This window comes from Callorhinchus milii, unplaced genomic scaffold (genome assembly GCF_018977255.1).
Source record: "Callorhinchus milii isolate IMCB2004 unplaced genomic scaffold, IMCB_Cmil_1.0 Scaffold7, whole genome shotgun sequence".
NCBI classification, from domain to species: domain Eukaryota; kingdom Metazoa; phylum Chordata; class Chondrichthyes; order Chimaeriformes; family Callorhinchidae; genus Callorhinchus; species Callorhinchus milii.
This window is the reverse complement of record NW_024704748.1, coordinates 20,136,576-20,164,250: the sequence shown is the minus strand read 5'-3', so window position 1 is coordinate 20,164,250 and position 27,675 is coordinate 20,136,576. Positions and strand designations below refer to the sequence as shown.

Below are 27,675 nucleotides of genomic sequence, written 5' to 3'. Positions count from 1 at the left end.
GACAAGAATCCCTGTGATAAATATTCAATGTGGTGACCTGCGCGGGTGTAGAAAGTGGAAGCTATTGTATTATATTGTTAAAAAAAAGTGTTTCCCGAGCAAGGGTTAATGCTGTCGAATAACACATCACACTAACAAAAAAAGAGAGATATATACAGAAATAATTGTTCGATTTCTACTGAGTTGAAAGGGTACAGTAATGATTTATCACCAGTTCACATAAATGGAATGAACTGCAATAAAGACTGAGTACTGTACCCATTAAACACGCGGGGTCTCAGTTTCAGGATAAATTCCTTCAACTATCTTAAATCCGTCCTGGGCTGATTTAGAAAGGAGAACCCTCGGTAAATATAGCCCTGTAATTACATTTTACGGAAATCAAATTAGAATTAAATAAACACGAGAGTTCAGGCGGGGGACAGCAGTCTTTGTACTTTGTTATATACTCTTCACTGCTGTTTCCAGGAAATGGATACTTGGCTTGAGAGCAACAAGTCCAAATCTCCTTTTCCCCGCTTTGCAGACGAGCATCCTCGTACATACTTTTTTTTGCTGGGTTGTAACTGCTGTAAAAGTACCTATAAACTGTGGGTGGCAGTGACAGGCGTGTTTACTTTCTGATATAACCTTGCTTTTCCAGTGTTTCCCTGGCTGACCCACGTTTGAACCTCTGGTTAGCACGGGATCATAATTTTAGGAATTCACATCTGAATGACGTTGTGGTTATTTCTCACAGTACCCAAGGCGCGGTTTAATCTGAAATTGAGGTTAACTCCAGGCCAGGCTGTTATTTTAGATAACTGTCAATCAGCCCCGGTGCCACGTCTCTCTCTCTCTCTCTCTCTCTCTGCACAGTTCTGTTCCATTGCGATTACATAATTATCTTTGCAGTGAGTTCGGTCAGTCTGACTGCAGTCTAAGAGGACGTGGAGACTTCGAGTACAAAATTCCAGTGGTATATTCACTTGGAATCGTCTCAGGCTTTGTAAGAAGACTCCCGCAGACTTCTTTTTTTTAAGAAAAAAGCAAACCCGCATTTATTATCTTTCCACTAATGTCGCAGCTAAATGCTTAACCGTTTCATACATTGCAGCACGAGTCCCCTGGTGTGAGATATAAAAGGGGGAGCAGTTATCAATCAAGTTATCGCAATAATTGTTGAATGATTTGAAAATATGACCGTTCAAACCGGAGTTCTCGCAGTCTTAATGCATTGACACATTTCAATCTTCGTGGGTTCGGTGCGTGGCGATAAATATCGTGTTTGCTATTTTATTATCGCGGTGCAAAATCTTACAAATTCATTCAGTCAACATATGCACCTCGTCAAGGTATTAATATCGTGTTCTTCGCAACCGGGTCCTGGACCAGTGACCCGACAACACACATCAACATCAACACCACTTTGATGTGCAAAAACGTAAATAATGACAAACTTCAGGTAACTCGTGGATGACAGTCCAGTTTGGGTGATATGCACACAGCATAGAGAAGAATTCCTGTCTTAATAGAACAACTAGACTGGTTACCTGGTTGGTGGAGATTAACTGAGCCCATAAAGAGTGGAACTTCTTCCCTTCTAAAAGGTACCCGACTCCTTTCTTATTCAAATGTGTCTTTTTAAGTCAGTGATATTTGAGCTGAAATGCGTAATGAAGAACCTCTGCGGCCGTGTGTCACGACTGTAATTAACCCTCTGAACAAACTGAATCCCCCCAAAAATGTGGTTAGTGTTGGGGGGGGGGGGGGGGTAAAAAAAACATGCAGTTTGACCTCTTGGAAGGATAGCTGCACTCTTGGCGAATAAAAGGTTAAAGATTTTTGCTCTGCGTCATTGAAGTAGGTGGAGTCGGAGGGATGGCACAATCTACACAATTAAAGATGAACTTTGTGTGAACTAATTTAACTGACCAAGGTAAGAGGGGGCTGAGACCTGGGAGCAGTTATAAAGAGGCTTGAACCTGGAGAGTGAACAGTTTGGCAATTCATTGCTCTCACTCACCTCATCCCGAGTGCAGCAAAAGAGCTTCAGAGAGACCGAGTGTGTCTTTAAAAGAAGTGGCGCTTCCACGTCTGTTTAACATGGTTTTATTTACACTGTTCGCTACTTTCCTGTGCACATGTGTGTTGCCGTTGTTACTGTTCCTCGCTGCTGTGAAGCTGTGGGAGGTTTACTGTATAAGCGGAAGGGACCCGAGCTGTAAAAGTCCCCTTCCTCCAGGGTCCATGGGGTTGCCCTTCCTGGGAGAAACGCTTCAGCTGGTCCTGCAGGTAAGATATTCATTTGCTGCACCAGCTTTCAAGTCTAAGAACAGTTGGAAGACTATTATTTTCTCCGAGGGAAACCTAAAATAACAGTCCAGGTAACCCGAGTTGCATTTTATCGAATACGTTAAAAGTTGGGGGTGGAGAGAAGAGAGAACATCAATTGCTTCCAACAGGTAGACACTTGCAGAGCTGTTTCAGGTAGAAAGGCAAGAACACCTGGCAAACTGGAGCAATGCAATGGGGTGTATGTGTAACACTGGAGTACAGCAGAGGGGGGAGGCAGTCTAGAGTGTTAGACGAGCACAATTTGACTCATTTGAATGCCCAGCAAACTGATTGATGTAGTAGTAAGTGTAATAAGATGACTGGCTGAAGGTTGATTCTTTTCCCACACATCTCTCCATAACATTTTTAAAAGGATATTCTTGGAGCGTTGGACAAGTGTGTTTGTGTGTGTGTGTGTGTGTGTGTGGGGGGGGTTAATGAAGAATAAATAGCTCTCATCATTAATGGCAAGTAACTTGAAACTGTGTATCTATTTTGACAGAGATACAAATTCCTGAAGATGAAAGTACAGAAATATGGCTACATCTACAAGACTCATCTTTTCGGGAGCCCCACGGTGCGAATCATGGGGGCTGAGAACGTCAAACAGATTTTATTGGGGGAACATAAACTTGTCTCGGTGCAGTGGCCAGCCTCTGTGAGGACAATCCTGGGGGCTGCCTGTCTGTCCAGCCTCCACGATTCCGAGCACAAACACAGGAAAAGAGTAAGTGCACCGTTCTCAGTAACAAAGCATGTTTTACCAGGACCATGCTCCCACATATGACCCCATTCACTTGGACATACATGTTGGTTTGCAAGGGGTCTTTCAGTCTGTAAGCTTTTTTTCCCCCCCCTTTCTAAATTTAAGTCTGAACTTAGACCCAATAAGCATAATAAAAGGAGATGCTCTCCACAGAACAGCCTGCGTTTGCATTTCATGCAAGGTTTAGCAAAATATTTTTCTTCTTGCTGCAAAATTCACGAATTGTGTTACTTCCCCCCCCCCCCCTCCCCAACCACCACCACCCCCCACTCCCCCTTCCGTGCCTGGATTAGATATCAATATAAAAGCATAAAGATAGTCTTGCCATGTCATAGATGGCTGGATGGTGGTCACATCAGAGTGGATGCATCTTCGCAGCTTTTCAGAACTGAGGTGCGAGTACGTGGGAGTTTCTTTCCTAAACTCTTTTTTTTTGTGTTGTTTCTTTTTTTTTGTGTGTGTGTGTGTGTTTGTTTGTGTGTGTGTGTGTGTGTGTGTGTGTTCGGGGTGGTTGGTGATGGTGATGGGTGGGTGGGGGGGGGTGTGCGGAAAAAAAAAAAATATAGGTCATTTTGAAAGCCTTCTCTCGAGAAGCTCTGCAGAATTACATTCCGGTGATGAGCGAGGAGATCAGGGCTGGGGTCCGGGGATGGCTGGAAGGAGCCCCCAGGGTGCTGGTTTACCCCGAGATGAAGCGGATCATGTTCGGCATCGCCATGAGGATCTTACTGGGCTTCGAGCCAGCACAGACCAACCGGGGAACGCAAGAGCAGCTGATCGAAGCCTTCGAGGAAATGATTCGCAATCTCTTCTCTCTGCCCATCGACGTGCCCTTCAGCGGCCTGTACAGGGTAAGAGACCCCCCCCCCCCCACCCCACCCCCCCACCCCCACCTCCATGGCAGCAAAGACAACACCGGTGGGAGTCGGACCCTGGGGGTTAAGGGGAATGGATGGGGGGGGGTGTGGGGTGGGATTCAGTCTGGAGACGTTTTTTTTTCCTTCCTTTCACGCCGGTGCTCTCATTATCAATACGCTCAGTATTGCCCGATTTGCCCAAAGGTCCCCGAAATCGCACGGATCGAGACCAGAAATGGTATCAAAACGAAGGCGCAACGAATAAACAAAACGCCCCCCCCCACCCCCCCCCCCCCCCCCCCATATATATTGGGTTGAATGCTTCGGGTTTCACTTCGTGCTTCCTCTTCATTCGTTCAGGATTTTGACCACTTGCTTTTGCTCCTCTGTTTGACAGGGGCTGAAGGCTCGGAATGTAATCCACGCAAAAATCGAAGAAAACATCAGGAAAAAGATGGCAAAGCGGGACACCAGCGACCAGTTCAAAGATGTTCTGCAGCTGCTGATTGAGCACTCGCAAAAGGACGATGAACCTCTGCGTTTGCAGGTAAACCCCCCCCCCCCCCCCCACCCACATCCCCCCCACCCACATCCCCCCCCCCAACCCCAACACCCCCATCCGACATATTGCACGCATCTCAGCCCCCCCTTTGCTGGCTTTCGGGAAGTTATTTGTATGTGTATATATATATATATAAGCAATAGCGAATTTAGGTCCTTCTAACCAAGTGTCTGTTGCGAGAGCGCACATCGCGACTCGATTCCATGGCTCCAGTTGGGCTCATGTTATTTTCTCTCTCTCTCTCTCTCTCTCTGTCACACACACACACGTTAGGAGTTGAAGGAATCTGCAACCGAGCTCCTGTTTGGGGGACACGAGACCACAGCGAGCACCGCCACCTCCTTAGTCATGTTTCTGGGTTTGCATCCCGAAGTCGTGCGGAAAGTCCGAAAGGAATTGCAGGAGCAGGTAAATAAATATTAAAAAAATAAAGCATCCGCCTTTTTTCCTCCATCCCTCCCTCCCTCCCTCCCTCCCTCCTTCCCTACCAATTCTCAACCGCATTTCCTCCTGTGGAGCTGAGGGATTGGGAACTGGAGAGGATCCGCGAGCAACAAGTGACAGGAGCTCAGCGCTGCACTGCTCGGCTCGGGTTGGCTCGGCTCGGGTTGGATGGGGGTCTAACGTGGCTTTTGGTGGCTTTGCAGGGATTACTGTCCAGCGACGCTCAAGAGAACAAACACATCACCATTGAAGTCCTGGAACAGCTCAAGTACACTGGAAGCGTCATCAAAGAAACGCTTCGACTGAGTCCCCCCGTCCCGGGAGGATTCCGCGTGGCCCTAAAGACCTTCGTGTTAAATGTAAGCTTTTCTTCCCCCCCCCCCCACCCCCCAAAACATTTTTTTTTTTTTTGACTTGACCATCAATGAATTATGGAAAATTTAAGCACACACCCCCCCCCCACTCCGCCCACCACCTCACAAATATTACACCGGCATGAAATCGATTCCACATGGATTGCGGTTTCGCTGTGACTTAAGGCTTCAAAGGTGAAAATGCGCTTCCAAGTTAACCCGCCTCGAATAGCTCAAAGCGGTACGGACATCATGCATCGTTTAAAGCGGGTCTTTGTCAAGTCTCGCTGATCGAGATAAGCAGTTAGGATAATTAATGCAAGCTGCCCAGAGCTTTCACTTTCAAATAGCAAATACCACTGGCCCGGCAAAACCGGGAAAATTAACTTTCATGATGGATGAGCCACTTGGTTTATCTAACAATAACTTATCAAATTTAGGTCGGCCTTCTCTGAGGAAATAATTGCAAATCTGATTTAGACGATTGAACTAGGTCCAACCTTTCGCCTGGGAAGATTCATTTGAAAGCAATAATAAACTTGGGTCAGAAGGTTGCTTACAGAAGCAGTTGATAATATCTAACAACTTGCAGCTAATTTCATGCCTGCCCTTTCACCCTTAGTCGTCTAAGGGGGCCTAATTAGGGATGACTTACATGGTCTATTTCAGATGTATTAGAGGTACAGTAATGAGGAGTAAAAAACTGAGTTTAATTCCAATATTTTAGTGACAAATTATCTGAACCTTATTTTTAACTGCAACCGAAAAATAGATATTCCTAATAGATAGAAAATGATTCCAAACATTTGATTTTCTTTGCAGGGATATCAAATCCCGAAAGGCTGGAATGTCATCTACAGTATCTGTGACACACATGACATAGCAGAAATTTTCTCCAAAAAGGATGAATTTAACCCTGACCGCTTCATGGAAGGTTGTCTGGAAAAGGATTCTTCCAGATTTGGTTATATCCCGTTCGGCGGAGGCTCTAGGAGCTGCGTGGGCAAAGAATTTGCCAAAGTCCTTCTCAAGATCTTCACAGTGGAGCTGGTGAGGACTTGCGATTGGGAGCTTTTAAATGGACCTCCGACAATGAAGACTAGTCCCACTGTGTATCCGGTGGACAATCTGCCCACAAAATTCACAGAGTTTTATGACACAGTCTGATCTTCCAGCAGACCTGCAGTCTCTCTAAACTTAATGTAGCCTTAAGTGGTATTGTATTGTCCCTTTTCAAACTCTTGTAATGTTCAACATGAGGCATTGTAATGTTTTGGGAGGGTGAGCGAAGACTCCTTCAGCAATCAGGTGGTTTTGGCTTCAATTTCATTAAATAATTGATGCTAAAGCGCATGTCCAAAGAAGGTGGCTCCAACGTTAGGTATTTTATATATATAAAGATGCTGTGATCGGCTTCGGTTTTATAAAAGGTTCCTGATCCTTTCAGATTTGGATTCACCTTACTAGATGCTTTACACTTGCACCTTTTTCAGTATGATGGTTTCATGCCAAGGATGGGAAGCAAGGAGAGGGAGAAGGTGATGAAGAAAACCTGTCAGAATATATTGTTTAATATTGTCACATATTCCTAATTGTTGCACAGATCAGTTTTTTAATGATCTGTAAATAACCAGCTATTTTATACAATTAACCTTTAGGTTTTTTGAATCTCTTGATTTAAAAATAATTTAATACTTGTAGCTTGTAATAGCTCGTAATAGGACAGTTAATTTATGATAAGTCTTGGACTGTAAATTTTTTTGTAAATTCAACAAGTACAGGCTGGGTGCGAAGCATCTTCTGAGCACAAGGTCATGCATTGAGAGGATTCATAATGTATGAGTTCCTTATATCGTGAATGTTTATCAATGATATATATATATATATAATAAATATTTTCACTGGTAGCCTGTGATTCATGTCTTTATTAGAGAAACAAATGTTGTTGACACATTGATTACATATCTAATGTTATGTCAGTATACAGTAAATTAGGCACAGTCAAACAGATATACGCAGCTAGAGCTGAAAAATAAATTGCCATCTTTTGTCTGATTCAATACTGTAATTTGATATGGCCATAGGTAGGTTTGAGAAACATCTATTGAAGACACTATTTTTATGTAATTTTTATTACAATTGATTGTTTTCCCATATCTATAATGTAACGGTTTTCCATATTTATCATGCAACATTTAGCAAACCGATCACCTCAAATAGCCATGCTTCACAATTGTACTATTCTCAATATACAAAGAAACACCTGGCCTTTCAAAACCACCTGCTAAAGGAGCTAACCAAGTTTCACAAATGCTGAGAGAAAAATCAGCAGGGCTCTGGTCATTGAGGTCAACACATTAACATGGAATCACTGATAAAAAGCCCAGTCATGACCCCGTGAACCTTGACTAACCTTGGTAAACATAGAACTCGTCACCATCCTAAACCCAGCTGATTTCCATCCTTAAAGTTAGAAGCCTGAAAACATAAGAAATGAGATCTCTTGGTCCAGCTACACAAAGCAGGGTAGGAGCTGCTGCTGATGGAGAACTGTCCTATCCATTGAAAGGACTCACAATTCGCATGGACAAATAGTTCTATAAAAAAAAACAGAAGATACAAATTTCAATACCATGAAAACGTCCAGCATATTAATAATAATAATAATAATCCTTGCATTTGATATAGCGCTTTTCACGTCGGGAGGACGTCCCAAAGCGCTTCACAGAACACACTGTAAAGTGAATTGACTGTATATTTGTGGGCGAACGCGGCAGCCAATTGCGCACAGCAATGTCCCACAAACAGTCGTAGATTGAAAATGACCAATTTAATTATTGTTTTTGGTTTTTTGGAGGGATTATTATTAGGCGTGTGGAGTAAGGAAACTTGCCCAAGGTTTCGCCCTGCCTGGAATTGAACTCAGGTCTCTCACTTGCAAAGCGAGTGCTCTAACCACTGAGCTACAGGACTCCATATTGTCTCCTTTCTTGAAACACATCGACAGAGTTCAGTCGTATTGGCAACCCAATTCAACGTTAATAATTATCCTTGCATTAAATAGTGCCTTTTTATGTCAAAACATCCTAAAGCAATTCAAAGATTTCAGTGAAGTGTAGCAATATGTTGGCAATGACTATATGTTGCCAATTTGCACACAGCATGCCATGAAGTAAATGACCAATTTTTTAAAAAAAACTGATGGCTTGTTGGCCAGGAGAAACACCTTCTTTTTCAATAGTGTCATTGGTTCTTTAACTACCATCTGAAAAGGTAGAGATTTGGGTTTAATGTCTCATCTGAATGACCAATAATGGAGTTCTCTTCCAACACTGTGCTCAAGTATTAGCCGAGACTTTGAGTTTGGAGACCCCAATGAGGGACTTGAACCCATCGTCTTCTGGCCCACAGGCAAGAGCGTTGCCAAATGAGCCAAGCTAAATCTTCATTTGTGGGGCAAGACAAATGACAGCAGGCTATTCAACAATGGGAAGGTCACAATGAGGTAAAATGTTTATACACAATATTTACATTTACAGGATTATTTATAATTGGGAATTCTGGCCATCGTCTCAGACTCTCCCAACACCAGGAACGCAGAGGTCCTGCCACTTTGCCGGAGAACCCAGAACAAAAATCAAGTGTGGGAACTTCCTGGTCTGTGACCATGCATCCTGTTTTAAAAGGCAAATAAACATTATCCCTTCTCTATTATCCACCAGATCATACGATTAATCATTGACTAGTTCTGCTCATGACCACAATGATCAGATATTTTAAATAAGCAAAGGTGCTGCCCAGGAATTGAGATGTACATAGGAAGGACACTCCCAATTCAATTCTTATAATGAAAGCATAACATGGGTTGGTTATTCAGCATGCAATGGCAATTTTCACCTTAGTGTGACCTCACATTGATATTTGTGAACTCTCCATGCAAGATTATGCAGTGGATATCAACACAAAAAAAACAAGGTCTGAGTGAGTAAATGATGACTGATAATAATCAAATTGTAGCATCATATAATCACCAGACCTCACATAGGCAATGAAAGATTTCTAATAGGGTACAGGTTTTAAAGTACTGTTTAAAAAATAGTAAGTTATACAGCATCATTAAGTTACTTTTCATTCTATGCATAATTCAGTGTAGTTACAAAGATTAGGAGCTCACAGCAGAAACCTACATGGAAAGCATTCAAAAATGTTTCACCATTTCACTGTGCTTATTTGCCTTTTATGAACATTTCACTTCTAAAGTGAAGTAAAATAGTGTGTGTACTTTATGAAAATGGACTATTTTAAGATCATGGCCATTCTCACAGAGCAATTGGGGAACCAGAGGGCAGTTCTCTTAGACCGTGCCTTCAGCTCCCCTCTCGACTCTCTATCCCCTCCTCGCTCCCTCCCTTCCCTCACCCTGACCATTTCCCTCCTGCTCGGGTCCCGACCCAGCTGTCCAGCGCCTTGGGATGTCCTCCCGACGTAAAAGGCACTCTATAAATGAAATCTTGTTGTTGTTTCCAGTTTATTATTTTTTGTCGTGGATGAATATGCACTGACACATCAGTTTTGGGTTTAAATTAAAATCTCATGATTCCACATACAACATAAAATAAGGGGCAGTTCACCAAATGTTTCACTTATCCTTGAAACGAAATTGTAAAGAGGGTCTAAGAAAAGAAAAATCTGGGATCCTACCACTGCCCCTATCCATCTACCATTGCTCTGGAAAATCTGCAGGTGGACATGAGGTGAAAACAGGAACAGCTGTGATGCCCTTTTTTCTTGCCAGATCAAAGAGCATAGTAGTACTCATTGTCTAGCTTCACACTTGAAGAATAGCTAATTACGTAATGTAATTAGGGTCTATCTGCAAGTAGCTTCAGGAGTGAAACACTCAACCCAAGCCATCTCAAGATCAAGTTTCCTAATAATTTGGGGTGAGGGAGAGAAATAAACCTAGGACACAATGCTACTCCGTGTGAAGGGCCAGGTATGAATGCAAGTAGTTGTTGGTGGAACCTAAAGCAGCAATTTCTAAACAACAGCTGTACTAAGGTCAACCAACTATAATAATAATACTTGCATTTGATATAGTGCCTTATCACCTCTTAGACACCACAAAGCTCTTCACAGAATATACTGTAAAGTGAATTGACTGTATATTTTTGTGGGTGAATCTATAGTTGCATAAGTTTCATCCACTGGATGCAGGTGCCATGTGACTGCTAAGGAGCATCATATAATGTTTGTGCTCAGACTGTTGTTGATTTTATTTTGGTCAGCTGGATGTCTGACACATGCAGAAACCCATCACCATGCTTATGCGTATCCAAACCAAGATTTCCAGGCATCCCACCTATACATGGAGATAGATTGTGGGAATGGAATGTGTACTCTCTACCTGGAGAGAGTTATTGACTGAAGATTTGCTCCCAATTAAAAGGATGTTACAAATGGAGAGAATTATATTCAAGAACAGGTTCTAACTGAGTTAATTAATAGGCATCATTGCATTTCTTTATGGCACCACCAGCTTTTCTCCATTCAGGAAGGATGCTGGCTATTAATACCATGGAGGCAGCAGGGGAACATTATAGCACATTCTACATAAGAGGTGATGATTTATCTTTTGCATGTAGTCCACTCTGATGTTTGATTGATGCTCTTCACATTCAATTTTCTATTTTTTGTTCAATGTTTGTGCCTCAAGAAGATTGTGTAGGGGAATGGAATATCTTCTCTTTCAATATCAGTAAAAGCAGCACTAGCTTCATTTAATGTGGTTTAACCCCAATTCAGGTTAGCACTTGTGTGCATTTTTTACATTTTTTATACCAGATTTCACTAGTGTGTGAGATTGCTAATTTAGCATCTCATTTGTGGCAAATTTATATGACCAATTTTTAACTACAGATATAATAATACTTGCATTTGATATAGCGCTTTTCATGTCTTCGAGACATCTCAAAGCGCTTCACAGAATAGATTGTAAAGTGAATTGACTGTATATTTGTGGGTGAAACGCGGCAGCCAATTGCATACAGCAGTGTCCCACAAACAGTCGTGGATTGAAAATGACCAATTTATTATTGTTTTGTTTTTTGGAGGGATTATTATTAGGTGTGTGGAGTAAGGAAATTTGTCCACGGTTTCGCCCTGCCTGGAATTGAACCCAAGTGTCTCACTTGCAAGGCGAGTGCTCTTAACCACTGAGCTACAGGACTCCACACCATCACTATAACCATTTCTATCCTGACATGCTTTTCACACTTTATAGCACCTCATGTCAGAATACAAATACAGTCACCACATTTTGCATAAATCCTGTGCAGTGCTTTGAGACATATTAATGATGTAAAAAGGTGCTGTATCAAATGCAAGAATTATTATCTATTATAATAGCACAAAGCATTTCACAGGTACTTTCTGTCAAGTTAGTAGCTTTTTCTGCTATTCGAATCAGCATGGTCTCACAAATAGCCTTGAAGAAAAACATCCTTAAATAACAACACATTGCACCTTAACTTCATAAATAGTATGAAATAATGTTTGCCAAAGTTCTGTAAGCAAAAGGCAACAATACAAGTGAGAAATTGAAAACCCTGGAACTGAAATAAGTTTTTAAAAAATTCCATTTTCAATGGAATGCTCTCAGGTATTCTCTGGCACCTTCCTCGATGTTCCCCGTCACTGGACCCAGGTTTCCATTCTGCATTCAATGAATAGGAACTCATCTTGTGCACTTTTCCCTCTATTCCAAGCAGTAGCATTTCAGTGCTGTACAGAGCTCTACCTAGTGGTCAGTCTAAGAACGAGAGAAACTTGTCCAATGAAGGCAGATGTGTTTAAATAAGGTTGGAATTCAAACCTAAGAGTTGAGAAATTCCTCCAGTTGCTAGAGTGATAATGATGATCACGTTGTAAATCAACAAAGGCACAAAACTTAGGGCCAAGATCATTTTTTATTGAAGCTGATTACTGTAGGGCTATGTAATTGGACATCATTGTGAAAGCCAACATTAAGAATGACCACTTGGGCAAAATATTAAACTGCTGTCACTTCATAACCATATATGGATATAGTCATTGCCTTTCAGAGAGAGTAGAAAATTTAAATAAATCTAGATCGAATGACATGAAAGCAAATTCCTTGTCCTGGGGCTGGATACTTCTGAGTGCTATGTTTAATTGGGGATGTGGGAGGTGGGGGGCGGGGGGGGAAACTGGAAAATTTCAGGTAAATTTGATGCCAAAAATGAATTGCCTGTGACGGCCTTAAAACACAAATGTACCACAAAGGTTAATTCTGGGTAAATCAAAATCAGACATGAACACATCAATTAGTACGAAAATTACTTGATTCATAGGAATGCTATACTGATAAAACTGATACAAGGGAGGGAAGAAATGCTGCTCACAGCTCAAACAAGTGACCACCTTACACTGTTCACATCCAAGAAAGAATGAATGCCGATGAATGTTATTTGAGATCATGGGACAAACTATTTCTCCTGGGATTACAAAGTCTGAGGTCTTTAGTTTTATAAATACTAGATAGACCATATTTTGGCTGCAGCTAGTATGATTCAGAGTAGAGTCAGCCCAGATAATTATTTTTAAAAAATGGCAATGGTCGAAAAAAGTTTGTAAACTAAAAAACAAATTGAATGAATTAAACAGCCATTTACATCAATACATGTTGGAAACAGCCATTTACATCAATACGTGTTGGAAATGCAAACATCCACCCAGATTTTAAACAAAGCTCTCATTGTAAGTGGAAGCAGAAAAAACACATGCAGCCACATCTTTTAAAAAGGTCAATATATTCCAAACCAGATCAAGGACAGTACTGCAGTTGCGTATTGCTATGTGCTGCTTAAAACAGGAAACTTAAGGGATGTTGAGCTTTTTTAAAAATGTTCACATTAAGCAGCACGGAGCAATATAATCCCATAATCAATGATAGTTTTCTTTAAAGAAAGAATGACAATAAAACAGCATCACTGTTTCATAGTCATTGAAAAATCTAGCCTTACATTAATAATTGTTAAACCACCAAACATCCCAGTCTTCACACTTTAACCACTTTAAATAAAACTCAAGGTCGCAAGAATTAACAAGGGGAGATGGTATACAAATTGCGCTGTAAGGTCACGAGAAGGGGTCTTGCCTTAACACAACATTGAGAGATCCAGGACTGGAACAGCGAACAGCTGGCTCGGGTTGCCATTCCTGTGCTAGCTCCACTAACTGTGATTTACTACTGTACCAATTCGAGTGTTGACACCTTTATGTCCCTCCCTCCTATCCCAGCAGGCCTGGAGGCTGTGATGGATGCTGCTGAACTTTTCCTCTTATCACCTTTAAAAGAACTTTCCCATAATCTTTTGTCTTCCGTCAAAGTGGGAAACAGAAGGGGTTTTATTTAATTTAAATTAACAGCTCTGTTGCTCTAACATTGTAGCAATATACAGAATTTATTACACCAGTGAAATTCTTAAACTCCAATTTCTTTTTTTTCTACCCAATGAACTGAACATAGTCCAGAGTAAATCAATGTAATTGCTGCTCGTCCAACATTATTGTAGCAATACTTTATTCTGAGCACCATTGGTAATTTGGTGTACAGAATTGAAAATGTTAAGATAATGGGGGTGGTGGGGGCCGCTGGGGGAAGAACTCAAGTTACCAACATTAACTCTTCAATTGCTGATACAATGCAAGTTATGTTGAGGATCAATTTTACAGTCAGCCAGATAAAGTATTAGTTAAGCTATAAATAATGAAAGCAATGTACAATTGTTTCTATTATGTAGAGGCAAAATCCAGCAAATCAGTTTTTTTTTCCTTTCAGTTCGTTGAATTCCTCACCCTCACCCCTTTAAGGTAGCTTGGCAATGGTAGTAAAGTACTGGGCTCCCATTGAGGGATTCTAAATTTTAATTGGAGCAAACCCCAGCATTAAAACACAAGGCAGCCTGCAGGAACATATTTCACCATTTTTGTCTACGTAAGATTCAACATCTCAGGGAGACAAACTCCATGAGGCAAAGTAGGTCAATAGAATTGTTAATATAACAATGGGGAAGCCCAGATTATCCCACACTCATTTAAATCCAACGAGGAAAAGTTGGTCTAGGAGAATAAAGATTTCCTTTTAATTCAATTTTGAATTAGAGCTGTTCTTTGTGCAAATCAACACCTGCTTCATTCAGCATTTTCAGAATTCAATAACTTGAATTGGTTTGTATAATTTGTTCTTTATGAATGTTAGATAGGATAAAAAAAATGCTAACACAATTGTCAACTCTGTCAATCAATACCCGAGTATGTAGTCTGGTAACTATCGTTGCAATATCAAAACTATTTACTACTTATCAATTTTCTTTTACATCCTAACCCAAACAATTAAGCTCTCCACAGAATAGTTTAAAATTGGACTGGGGCTTTTGTAAAGAAAATAAAGGATATAAAACGTGTTCACTTTGGTCAATGAGGAAGTGGCATACATATGTGGAACGCTATCTGGCTTGGATACTCTTAAAGCATGGTGTGTGTCATGTTGAACCATTTGATTTCATCCTACCATCCTTGGGTTACAGGCTATTTCTTAAATGAGTCCAGCATCCCTGTTACAGGTATTACTTATCCTTGGAGTAAAAAAAATACTCCTGGTATCTGTCTCGAAATTGTCCTTTGCAATCCTGAACCCATGGCCTTCTTGTGCTACTTGTATCTGAATGTACTGTTCTATCTTTACTTTCTCATTTCCATTTAGAATATTTTATGCCTCTATAAGGTCCCCACTGAGATGCGTTTGTTCAAGACTGAGCAGCCCTGACTTGCCTAATAGTTGCTCATACATAACTCATTCCTCTAACAGAGGGGAGTGACTGCTCCCTCATTGCTCTCTTCTGCACTGCTCTAGGCAGGCCTGTTAGGTTGCTGCAACCAAACATGTATGCAACTCCAAGTTCAGCCTGATCAGAGATCTTTACAGCTTGAGCATAGCTTCTGGGGCATTCTAAACTCACCCTGGGTGATTTGGCAACATCAGCCAGGATCCCGTCTTGTTTATTGCTGCCTTTCAATGAAGTTACCTACAGCCTATTATAAAACATTTAAGTTGGAACAAACCTGCTGTGAATAAATCTATTTTGGATTTAATTTTTTGTTGGCCATGAATTAAAAGCCCAAACTTCAGCTTAATCTAGGATATTCTAGATATTAAATAAACCTTGCCAAAATAATACTGTAGTACCAACTCTCAATGTAATGGATGACAATATTCACCATTAAGGTCCAGTTAAAAGGTAAGCAAAATCTATCATTAACTTACCTATCAAATATTACAAACATTTATGAACTCAATATAAAAAGCACATACACAAAAAAACTACTACTCAGTTGCTTTTCAGTTTCTCTACTTACCGGCAATGAATAGAAGAAGATTGCAAGGAACAGAACTACAAATATGAGTATGATGAGACCAATAAAGACCCATTTGAATCGACGCCAGATTATGTACTTCATTGTTTTGCAAGGACTCGTGAACCACAGGAATGACGTTGCTGGACGGCTACATATAAAAAGGTAAATGATTAATTTCATTTAACTGCAATCTGGTTTACAATAGTTAGAATGACTGAAACAAGGAACCAAATCATTTCTTCCCTCTTCTTCCACCATCCTCCATGAAGTGAATGACCAAATTTTATTTGAGGGATTGCTCGTTAGGGCACCAAGAGAAACTCCCTTCTCTTTTCAAATTATGTCATGGAATCTTTAACTTCCACTTGAAAAGGCAGATAGGACCCTGATTTTAACATCTCATCTGAAGCATTACAATGCAATAATCCCCAGTACTGTACTGGAGTATCAGTCTAGATGAACTCAAAGTCCCTACGCGGGGCTTGAACACATCCAAATTTGGATTGCCCTCAATTTTCCTTTCTCATTTTGCAGTTACCTCTCAATTTTCTCCACTGTACATTACAGCTGAGAAGGCAACATATGAACTGCTTGCTCCCATATTTTTTCCCATGTTCCTCTTAGGCATCCTGGTGATATGAATGATTACTGCTCTCACACACCAGACAGCAGAATGACTGATACCGGAAACTCAGTGTGCGTTCTTCAACTAAGCATGCCTCATTAATGTAGCCCAGCATGCCAGATCTCTAATACCCATTACATTTGAATGAATCAGAATAGAAATCAAATGAACTCCTTAGTTTGACTACAGAAAGTAGGTGAAATTCTTGGACGACAGAACGGCTTGGTTCTTCCCAAGTTATCAGTCTACCCACTGGAAGCCAGCTAGCTGGAGGGAATGAATGTCCTGCTCATATGCACATTGGATGTCAGACAACTGATACTGGCCACAGACTTTTGATGTTAAATACAACTCAGCCAAGTCGGTGCCAGAGTAACAGGCCACCTCAGGCATTTGTTCCATGGCAGCACACATTTAAATGCGTGCTAAAAGCACTAAAATAACTGAAGCAGCTCCAATAATCTGTTCCCAACATTTCCATAGACAAAGCTGAACTACAGCTCGAGGCAACTTGTGATGTTGAATTCTACCTTGTTCTTGGAAATCTAATAGGATTGCTGGGAAACATGGATATCCTGAGCAGGATGAAAATATGGGAAAATGAAAATATTGGAAGGAGAGAACTTGTCCAAATCTGTAACTGGTGGAAGATGACCAATATATTCTAATGAATATAGGGGGAAAGTTATTTTATACACAGGATATTCCAGCAGACTGGACAAATGTAGACAACAGTAAATTCATGCCAATTAACAAGTAAATGTTTGAAATGGTGAATTGCTAACAATCTAATTTTTTTTGCTTAAATTACAAAGAATTACAAAGTTAACTGCTGTTCTTATTTCTGATAGTTCAAAGAACATAACTTTCAACTAGCCACCATCTCTGAGCACAAATCAATAGAACACTTAAATGTAAATACTGATTTCATGAAATAAGAGAAGGTAAAAAGCCCTTTTCTTTTCACTTGAAAGACTGGATTTAAAGCGTTTAAGTGGCTAGTATTTCAAGGCTTAAAATATAGAAGCCCATTGTGTTCATAAATTATCCAATTTTTGTAGAAAGTGTTAATTTTAAAAAAGACAACTCACTTTGGAAGCTCTAATTTTGGGTTCATGTTGGGTTCATCTCTTCCTTTGCCAGCAGGTCTCTCCTCAACCTCTTGTTCAGAGACAATCTCCAGTGACATTTCAATTTTACCCTGGAAAACAGAAAAGGAAAAAAAATCCCTGCTCAATAAGTTGTCTAACCAGAGTGGGATTCAGAGATAAGTGATACTGTTAACTTTAAATTACCAGACTTCTAGTATTACCTCAGCCTTTTAAAAGCAGAACACTATTCAATCCCTTTAGAGGCTCAGCCTGATCTCTTAAAGTTTACTGAAGCAGGTATACAATCCTGAATTGGGAGGAGGCCTATTTAAGTGACACTGTCAATTAGTTAACCAAACAGTTGTTCTAAAAGGTTTGCCTGTTATTCAAGCCTTATACTTAATTAGAGGAATGCATGTGTTTTTACTAAATAAAAGGGGAAAAGATTAAGCCCTTTAACAAGATGCCAAATATTATTACTGAACTGATTAAATTAAGGCATTTCATGGCAATGCTGAACATACACTCAGCTCTTGACCGTTTAAGCCATCAATCAAGTAGCCTTTTAGATTTCTTATGATTTCATGCAGATGACAATCTTGCCAGTTTTCTCTGTAGGGATAACATGCATCTCAGCTCTTTGAAACATTGCAGAATAAATATAAGTGCACTGAAGTCTGGTTCAGAGTAAACAACACACACTGTTCAGTGCATTACACCAGGGAATCAAATTGAAGTAACAGTAGTGAAAAATTCAGAACACATGGCAAAATGTAAAAGATACAGATAAATGGACGTTCTTGTTGACATTCCAGACAGATGTTGAGCTGTTTAAGCTTCTTTACAAAACAGATGTGCATACAGAAGTTGCATCAATATGTAACTTCTTTTCTTCTAAATGTACATATACACAACAAAGTATTACACATTTTTTTAAATCTGAAGATTACCTTTGAATCCTATTTGTAGACTTTCCCAAAATACTACTTTCTGAAGAAACTGGTAATTTAGTAATGGGCTTTAGTTTTGATAATATACTTACATCATCAAATCCAAGGACTCGGTGTCCATATTTCAGTCTTGAAAAATCAAGCAATTTCAAACCATAATCATTTAAACTTCAACAATCTTGGATTTATTCAATGGGATTCCATGATTTTTGGAAAGCATCAAAGTATACACCATGGCACAAAACAGCTTATAAAACCTGCCAGTATTTCATTTCTAAACCATAATAAAATTTAATTTGCAGGTTTGAAATGAGTAATGTTAATCCCAAGGATTACGTTTTAGCAGCCTTTCTCAATACATATGTAACTTGCCAGTTAAAGAGCAGTTAAAGCAAGCAGTCATTTCCAGGGAACACAATGAGAAAAATCAGGCATTCCACAGTTGATAAAATCATAAGAAAAAAAATCTTTACACCACCCCTTCCCATCTCTTGAATGCAATTCACTTCCCAAGTTGACCCAAGTTGAACCTGTTGACAGTAATTTAATTACTAGGCTCACACATGGCGAATAACCAAAATATGAGTGGGTGCCAGTGAGTATAAATCTGTACTACCGCAAAATTTCCTCTGCTTTCCCTTGCGCCCCCCCACACCACCAAATAATCAAAGTAGTTCACATTTGCCTCATATTGAGGCAAACTAGGAATAAAAAAATTCAGTCAAGTTAGATGCTTTTACTGAAAATAAAAATCACAATGTTTAAGCTTCTTACAGCCAGAATGCGCTTGCCATCTTTTTCTTGAGTGCATGGCCACCATCCTCTCATAGACTTTTGGGAGAAAAGAGAGGCAGTTTTTCCTGCTTTAGGGTCACCTCCCTTCTCTGGCAGCATGCTCAAGTTGCATCCTTTAGCTGTTTTTGCTGGAGATATGGTGGAATTCAGATCTAGCTCAATAGCACCTGCGAATTTGAGACGAAGTCACAAATGTAACAAAAAACATGTTAGGGAATCTGTTAGCTGATGCACTTCAATTTTACCCACTGAGCCACAGACTTCTAAACTCACCAACTCTTTTTTGATACATCCCATTATTCATAAAACACTTATATTTAAATATTTAGTGTTTGAAATGTTTTGGTCTTAAGGCATCTAAAATAGCCTTGTGCTTTCCTTTAGATGTTGATGATTCGTGAGAGTCCAGGAAATAAACACATCATGTTAATAATCAACAGATTATTCTCCCTCTGGATAAATGTCTTCATTCCCTTACGGCCTTTCTGCAATCTTAAACCATTTGATACAGTCAATTATGTGGTAAACCGTGAAATTCATGGCAGCGAGAGACCAAACTGCTACTCAGAAAAATAGTTAACACAGGAGCAGGAAAAAACCCTGACGAATTAGAGGACTGTCCAATGACAACATGCATTTTATAACCATAGTAATAACTAGAAGCTTAACAGTGCAGGGTGGAATTAAATTAACACAGACTTAATACAACTCAGTTGCTGACTGTGATAGAGCCAAACAATTTCTTTAGGACCTGTCAACAAGCTAACGTTATCTGCTGCAAGTTAAAAATTAATTCTGAAGAGTAATCTCTCATCGTGTCACCTCAAGATTGCAACTGACTGATATTACCGTCCATTTCTTGTGCCAGTCAGGAACCAGGGACTGAGAAATATCCAGAAAAAGAGGTGGAGCAGCCAGATAGAAAACATTCCCCTCTGCAAAAGAGATTTTTACTGATCCTTCTAGTCTTCTCCCTTATTCTTCTAAAGGCACAGATACAGGTTACTGTACAGCAAGCCTTGTTCAAGTAGTCATTCTTCATATGTGATCTTAGATAGTGTGCTCCAAGATAGTATCCTGGATAAAGTACATTATATAAATGCAAGGTTTTGTTGTTTTAGAAGGGCATATCGTTTGTGTGTGTGCCCGTACATCAGTTGGGCCCATTTCAGTTCCCAGATATCCATTGTAAAATCCCCTATAACTGATATGAGCTAACAGCACAGGGATCAAGCCTGTCACCGGGTTCTGCAAACATCTTTTCAATCGTCATTGAGAGCGGCTATGCAAAAATAAGTGTGCACTTCTGTGTTCAGAATTGCAGCGGTTTGACTAAAATTTCTGTGTCTCTGCAGATACATACTGGGTATTGTTTCACAAGCCACCAGTACCAGCCACTCCAACCAGATAACCATTCGGGTGACAAGCACGTGACAAGTTTTTTTTTAATGGGGGGAAAGGGTGGGAGGGGCAGGGGAGGTTGGGGTGAAAAGAAAGAGAAAAAATATTTCAAGCAAGAAAGATGTCTCATCTTACAATGCACTGTGCCCTTTCCAGCAGGAGCAGAGATGGGAAAACAAATTGGGTGGCACCAAATAATTTTTGCACCAGTTATTTCTTGTAAATTCCTATGGCAAAAAATACCACCAATATAAAACCACATATTTGCTGGATTTATATGCAAAAAAACCTAAAGTACTCAACTACTTTCAAACATGGTTTGCAACTCATTAGCCAATTGTATCCTGGGTCTCGTCTGTATGCACCCAGGGATGGCAGTCTCAGTAGCTGAAAGGACACCATTCACTACAGCTAAGGAAGATCCATGAAATCAACTGGCCTGCTACCCAAAAAAAGAGAAAAGGGCAGAGAACAAAGTCATCTGATATTTAGGTTTTGCTCTAGGTCTCCAATAATCAGTAGACAGGTTGTTCATGTAAAGCCTGAATCAGATTAAAATTTCCATCAAGTTTCTTTCCATTGTCCTGCCCCTCTCCCTGTCCTCCACTTCCCCTATCAAATCATATACAAATCATCCCGAACCCAGGATTTTTAAAAACAAAAAAGTTGTCTTACATAATCTCTATGCGAACATTAGTCTTTGTGTGGCAAGAGAAATAGCCTAACTTGCTAGAACAGACGGGTATGTAATTAGTACCGTTAGCTCAGGACACACAGCTTCCTGAAAGAAGCTTTGTGCTGTGTTGGAAACAATAGGACTTGCTTGTCAAACTCAATTCAACTCCCAAAATAGGGCAAGAGACAAAAAGAATACTCACATGCCTATAAATGAGAATTAAGGAATTAAACAAAGGTAGGTTACAACATGTACTTCTGGATCAACACTATTAGAGGAAAGATCACATAGAATGTAATCATAGGAATTTAAATGAATGGATTACATTCATAGGTTAAATGCTATAATTATGGGGCTACTCACTTCTTGGTTTACATAATAATAGAGTTAAATAGAGTTAAATACTTATTGTTTTGTCAGGAAAAGGGCCAAAGAAGGTGTGAAAATTAGATGAATTTGCATGTTGAATTTTCAGTAAATTAGGACTAGCTCATGGCTGAACATGTTTCACAGAAAAAGATACATGTGAATTGTGAATAGGAGTAATATTTCTCCAGTGGTGCTTCATAAGATTCATTTTCTTGTGGTACTGAGGTAGCAGTATCATAAGCATTTTAATATTTAAGAAAGTAATTACAGTGTAAGAAATATTTAAAGGGAGCAATTTAAGGTTTTGTAGTCATTTGGAGTAAACAGTGATGAAGTATTCAATGTTATAAAGTGATAGCTTTACCTGACATTAAAAGCTCATTTGGCAGAATGGAGTTCAGTCAAATAACTCATACATTTATACAAAAAAGGATAGCAAGGTTTGCACCTTTAGATACTCACATGCATTCCTTACCTTCAGGAGATTGTACTTGATTAACGTATTTATTGCCACATTATTAAAATTAGGCAATTTATGGCATTACTTCAGGTTATCAATTGCAGGTTAAGCAGAGCAAGATAAATAGTGACAGGAATTGCATACCCAAGTAATCATCCATAGAAAATTTATCATTGTCCCATATTTGAAGGATTAGTTTTGGTGGTATCCTAAACTCAGTATTGTCAAGGCTCCAAAAGTGTTCCTGGAACAAAACAAAATAAGTGAATTATTCTTTTCCCCTTTTTTTCGTTTTTTAAAAAATGCAAAGAGATCAGTGGGGATTTAAACATTGTACATAGAATACTGGAGATTATTCAGAGATGCAGGCAGCAAAACACATTAACATAACGATTGGTGCCCTTTTGTTAATGTTCATTCATAATGAGGTAGTCCTTAACTTTAATGAAATCAGATGTAGGCAGATTCTTGTAAATAAGGAGGAAAATTGTTTGGCAATAGAGGGTACACCCTCAACACCTGGTTTAAAAACACACAACCAGCTGTACACAGTCAAATTAGAGGGAGCTAAGAAGAAAGCCAGCAGGAGTACAAAGTACGAAAGCTAAAGGGTCACTCTAATATGATGTATTTTCAGGTCCAAAGAAAGGTAGGGGTCAGTTAGAAGTGACCTTTGCTAGCTCCAACCATGGAATACATTTCTACGTGTTGTAGTATTCCCACAGAAGACTGCATAAATAACTGCTCAGCAAGGGTTACACTCACATGGCTGTTAGTATGAATAGAGAGAGTGTATGCTTATAAACAAGAGGAAATGGGCTAGGGTGGAGGACAATAGATCTCCCTATGGGAACCTTTTTCAAAAGCCGAACTAGTTACAAACCAATGCAACTGCCCTGTGGGGATAGGAGCACTCAGCAATTACTGTACTTGAACCTGCACATTCCATAGAAAGTGCATTACCCTATGGGATTGACTTTGTCCTCTTGTGAGCAGAGTATACAAAAAGTTAAAACTGAACTTCAGACAGACTTTCAACCCTCCCAACTACATGCTGATTTCCTCACATACATTTCATGTTCTACATGGTAATGTTGATGTGAACCATTTATTAAGATAATCTGTAGGATTTAAGAGCTGTCTGAAGAATTTCACACATCGTTATGACCCTTCAATACCCACGGATGAATGCTCTCTCATTCAGGAACCCACCTTCTTGGACACAACACAAAGCTGTTCAGCTGGGAGGAACTCAAATGGGAAAACAAATCTCCAGTTAAAATTCCCTTCTCCTCCCATTGACCTGTAATGCACATCTGTCTTCTGCTTCTGGTCTTCAAGCCCAGCCATCCAGCTGCAAAGAATTCAGAGATATCTTGAAATAAAATACAAGATGCTATAACATTAAAAAATATATAAACGAGAGAAAGAAATACTATTCTAAATGTTTCCCTGAAATTGCTACCATGCTGTTTGTTTTGTGAATAGTTTAAAAAAAAGAAATTTAACTTCATGGACAGTGACTTGAACACATCTATATTGCGATTCCATTTTTCAGTAAAGCATTTTGTAAACGACAGCCAACAGAAATGGTACATTAAACTGCAGGGATCCCAGAACAGCAGGAATTTTGATTCAGAGCAGGAAACTCCCTCAGTACAGGGCATAAAACAAAATTAAAATCTGCTGCCTCTTGACCTACAAGGCTTGGGCCTGAATCCAGCCAAATGAGTCTTCTAATCCCTGTTGACTTTATGAGTCCTATATGAAATGAGTTTGACTGGGCATGGGCCAGGAGCACAGAGCTGCCAACAATTTTTGCACAAATGAACTCTAAACTGGCATGGTTACTCAAAGAGGCCATAGATAGTTTGTGTGAAAAAAAATGAGGGAAGGAGAGAAGAAAGGAAATCACTGGAGCAGAAGGGGACTAGATTCAGGCATATTACAGAAGTAGAAAAGAAGGCCATGCCTGACCTAGGAGTGCATGGTGCCAATATTGGATTGTTCTCCTCTCCACCATTGGTAATCCCTTAGTTTTTATAAACATTTCTAAGAAAACTGTTCCCTTCTTTGAAAATCTCCCTCTATGTTCGTTAAGCATCTCTGGGACATCCTCCCCTGGTGAGAGCCACTATACCAAATGTAAGGATTATGTTTATTAGCTGCTTCTATGAAATTGAGACTCACAAATCTGCTCAATGCTGCTTGGATTTGGTGGTGGGGGTGGGGCGGGGAGAGAAGAGAAGGGGAAGAAAGATGGAAAATAGCCAGGGTTGCTGGTCCAAAATTGACCCCTTCAGAAAGTGCATGCATTTGGATGGCCTCCACAAACAAGTTATCTCAGCTCATAAGAGAATGATCATTCAGACGAGGGACCAAAGAGCAACGAGCACCTCTGCGAGTATGTCAGCATAAACAGGACCTTCAGAAGAATCTCCCCTGCCATCCAGGAAACATTTTCTTGGTTTTAATCTACTGCTCTATAGCATAAGTGAATGGAATAACAGTACTGATGAAACACTGACAGAACCAGTATTATAGTGATTTTTGCTAGCACAAAGTAACGTCTGCTTTACATTACAGCATTGCCAACTACGCAAACTTAAACACAAACAGATTGCCATAAATGTAAAGAGTGTGACACTCTTGCCTCTAGAGAAGCCAAGGTCCACTTTCAAAGGCAGCAGCTTAGCAGGTGGAAAAAAAAAAGCTTCTCATCCTGCCTCTCTCTTCCTGGCCACAGGTGGGCTGAGCTCTCAGCCAGCAGGAAATACCTGTTAGCTAGGAAAGGAACATAGTCAGACTGTACGTGTGAATTTGTGCATGTTCTGTTTGACTATTGTTCTTGTGCTGTGAAATCAGTTACCCATTATATCCTTTGGGAAGGAATGACAATCTCCCATTGTCCTTAAAATACATAAAAATTGTATCCAGCCTTAGTCAGTTGTATTCAAACATTCAGATGTGGCTATACTTTCCATCATTAGATGGACTGCAGTCGAATCTTACGGCTCATACCTCCCAACAGCGATTGATCAGGAGCTTGGTTTGGGAGATACGTAGCTTTCAGTTCTTACCCTGGGTACACGAGTTGCAAGTCTTTTCAGTAACGTTATTATTTTGACTGTTACATAGCACACATCAGCCTTGACTCAATGTCCCCCTTTCTGTTCAACAAGTCAAATGGCCATCCAGGGCAGCGGAATCTGTTCTGTATGATGGAGGCTGTGAGGATTATACTATATGAGTGAACTTTAGAAATATGCAATAGATAGCCTTTTGTAATTCAATGAGTTTCTCAATTTCCCATGTAATACCTGCTTTGACAATTGATAAAGTGGAGGCTTGCAGTGATTCAGTATGTGGAGAATCAGCACATGGTCAGAGGACAAGGAATATCAATAAAAAAAAATGAATTGTGGAAATCTGATATGAAACCAAAAAATGCTGGAAACACAGGTCAATTAGTTACTGAAACAAATAAAATGGGCTTAGGTTTCAGGTGTGACCCTTCGCCAGAGTGGATCAACCTGCTGTCCATTTCGAGCATCTTCTGTGGATAAGGATTGAGATCAAGAACTTAAAGACTTGAGATTCAAAGTGAATGCCTCCCAGCTGCTTTCACATATCTCAGAGTTGGCTCAGAGCTGAATTAGACACTTGGATACAGTTTGTGCGATCGCCTTTTCAGCTTTAGTTGGTGGTGCATTACTCTGGGACAGAAGAAATGTGCTTTTTTATTTCCCCAATAGAAGGTTGAGCTGTCTAAGAAATTACTGTCCAATATAGTGACTTTGCAAGCAAACAAGCCAGCTATTTTATGTACTGTATACCACCTATAGTATTAATATGAATGGCAACTATCATGTTTTGGCCAGGACACTAGGAATAATTCCCTTCTCTTTTCATATAGTATGAAGGATCTTTAATGCCTATTGGAATAGGCATTTGGGACCTTGGTTAACTCCAAATCCATAACCTTCTGACTCAGTTGGTAGCAGATGCCTGAAACTATAAGCACTAGCAGTTTCTATTTTAATTTGAGATTTTCTGGTTAAAAACTTGGCACCTAACTTGTATGTTACACAGGAATGCAGTAACTAGAACCAATTTCACACTCCTGAATTCATAAAAATGCAGTAAGTTGCAATTGAAATATTGATAAACTCAGCTGCTCCTTACCCCCATTAAAAACAGGAAATACTGGCGGAATCTGCAAAAAGAGTCAATGTTATTTGGCATTAAATATTTAAGCAGCTGTTTTACCTTCTACACACAGGACTTCTGGGAAATGAAACCCATTCTTCAAATTGACCTTTTGTACCGTTATGCAATACGGGGCAATATAAAAAAAAGCAGTATTGTGCAAGGATTTTTTTTAGAAATATTGCAGTTAAACAATGAAGGGCATCAGTTTTTAATTTAAAAAAATTTAAGTTATAGTTCATTACGTTGTAAGTTCATTTAACTTCAACCCAATCTGTCAAAGCAGTAATCTTGTTAGGAGATGGGTGGTAAAATTACATTGAAGATATCAGGCATTTGAATCAGTCAGGGCAGTGCAATATAAATTCTCAGTTTGGGCAGAATAAGAGATTCACTTCACCTGGCAGATTAAAAACATGTCACATTTTATTTTATTATTTCAATGTGGAGGGCTAAACTTTGCATGCATATTGATTAAATTCATGTGTTACCCATGCATATTAAGGGACACTGACTCTTAAATGGTCAAGCATTCTACACTTAACAATGGTCAAAGACTCCTGTCTGCATGATTTCAGAAGCCTGTCACTAATACCTTCCCAAGTTATTACATCTGGCAATAAACAACTCTCCCTGTGTTGAGGAATAAACTCTAGCCTTGCTAACAAATGATTACAAAAAACTAACACAAGCTGCTGTCCAAAATCCATTGTGAACACATTCAACATGCTCCATCGTGAACACACTCAAAACTTGAAAGCCCACAAGTAATACAGAATTTGTGATCAGTAAATTAGAAACTGATTTCAAAAGTTAAATCTTAAACACGGCCAGTCACAGAACGGTTGTTATATATTCTGAAATGCATGGTTATTCAACGGACCTGCACAAATTCCATTCTTCCTTAACTAATCAGTGCTAGAGAGACACTGGCCTGAGATTATTCTTCCACGTTAATAATAATATGTTCATTCATTCCTGGACTACAGTCCAGAAGACCAGAAACACCATGACTTGGGTTGCAATCTCACTGACCTTGAGAGTTGTGACTACCGATTGGAAGCAAAAGGAGCACCTCAGCAGCACTTTCCTCTTAGTGGCAAAGAGTTACTTCCTATCAATGTGATGGTGTGCAAACCCCATCACCCAAATATGCATGGCTGAACATCTCTGGTTATATACAACAAACAATACTTGTGATGCTTTTGTGGGCTCTGTGGTAACTGGGGAAATACCGGACAGTTTGGGGTAAATCTTGAAGGAACAGCACCATCCGAGGAGGGGGAAACTCAATCATGACTCAACAGAAGACTCACTGACAGAATTTGAATCACTGAGGACCATCAGTCAGGGTAAAAAGG

The 27,675-nt window shown here is 39.9% G+C and overlaps 2 protein-coding genes across 5 annotated transcripts in view; one reads left to right on the top strand and one right to left on the bottom strand.

Moving 5' to 3' along the window:
• The first annotated feature begins 1,104 nt into the window (after positions 1 to 1,104).
• LOC103180634 (cytochrome P450 26A1) lies at positions 1,105 to 7,205 on the top strand. Of its 3 annotated transcripts, none has more exons than XM_042337104.1 (7): positions 1,105 to 1,589; positions 2,819 to 3,043; positions 3,649 to 3,933; positions 4,337 to 4,486; positions 4,775 to 4,909; positions 5,149 to 5,304; positions 6,121 to 7,205. In XM_042337104.1, the coding sequence occupies exons 2-7, from the start codon at positions 2,837 to 2,839 to the stop codon at positions 6,463 to 6,465; spliced, it is 1,278 nt and encodes a 425-aa protein (XP_042193038.1). In that variant the 5' UTR covers positions 1,105 to 1,589; positions 2,819 to 2,836; the 3' UTR covers positions 6,466 to 7,205. The 3 variants fall into 3 exon arrangements, with proteins under 3 accessions (XP_042193038.1, XP_042193039.1, XP_042193037.1); XM_042337105.1 differs by lacking the exon at positions 1,105 to 1,589 and adding an exon at positions 1,751 to 1,918; XM_042337103.1 differs by lacking the exon at positions 1,105 to 1,589 and adding an exon at positions 1,751 to 2,274.
• Positions 7,206 to 7,208: 3 nt separating this feature from the next.
• LOC103180644 (myoferlin) overlaps positions 7,209 to 27,675 on the bottom strand; it is a 107,849-nt gene continuing 87,382 nt past the window's right edge. For both annotated transcript variants that reach the window (XM_042337102.1, XM_007896627.2), the window contains 6 exons: positions 23,318 to 23,459; positions 22,250 to 22,349; positions 19,179 to 19,366; positions 17,455 to 17,564; positions 15,739 to 15,886; positions 7,209 to 7,895 (listed from right to left, as the gene is read on the bottom strand). In XM_042337102.1, coding sequence (XP_042193036.1) covers positions 7,854 to 7,895; positions 15,739 to 15,886; positions 17,455 to 17,564; positions 19,179 to 19,366; positions 22,250 to 22,349; positions 23,318 to 23,459 — 730 coding nt within the window. In that variant the 3' untranslated portion in view covers positions 7,209 to 7,853. The remainder of the gene's footprint in view (positions 7,896 to 15,738; positions 15,887 to 17,454; positions 17,565 to 19,178; positions 19,367 to 22,249; positions 22,350 to 23,317; positions 23,460 to 27,675) is intronic.

Excerpts from the sequence above, each read along its gene's own strand:
- LOC103180634 (XM_042337103.1), top strand. The coding sequence starts at position 2,086 with ATGGTTTTATTTACACTGTTCGCTACTTTCCTGTGCACATGTGTGTTG. Across the intron at positions 4,487-4,774 it reads ATGAACCTCTGCGTTTGCAG|GAGTTGAAGGAATCTGCAAC; the intron begins GTAAACCCCCCC and ends CACACACGTTAG. Across the intron at positions 5,305-6,120 it reads TAAAGACCTTCGTGTTAAAT|GGATATCAAATCCCGAAAGG; the intron begins GTAAGCTTTTCT and ends TTTTCTTTGCAG.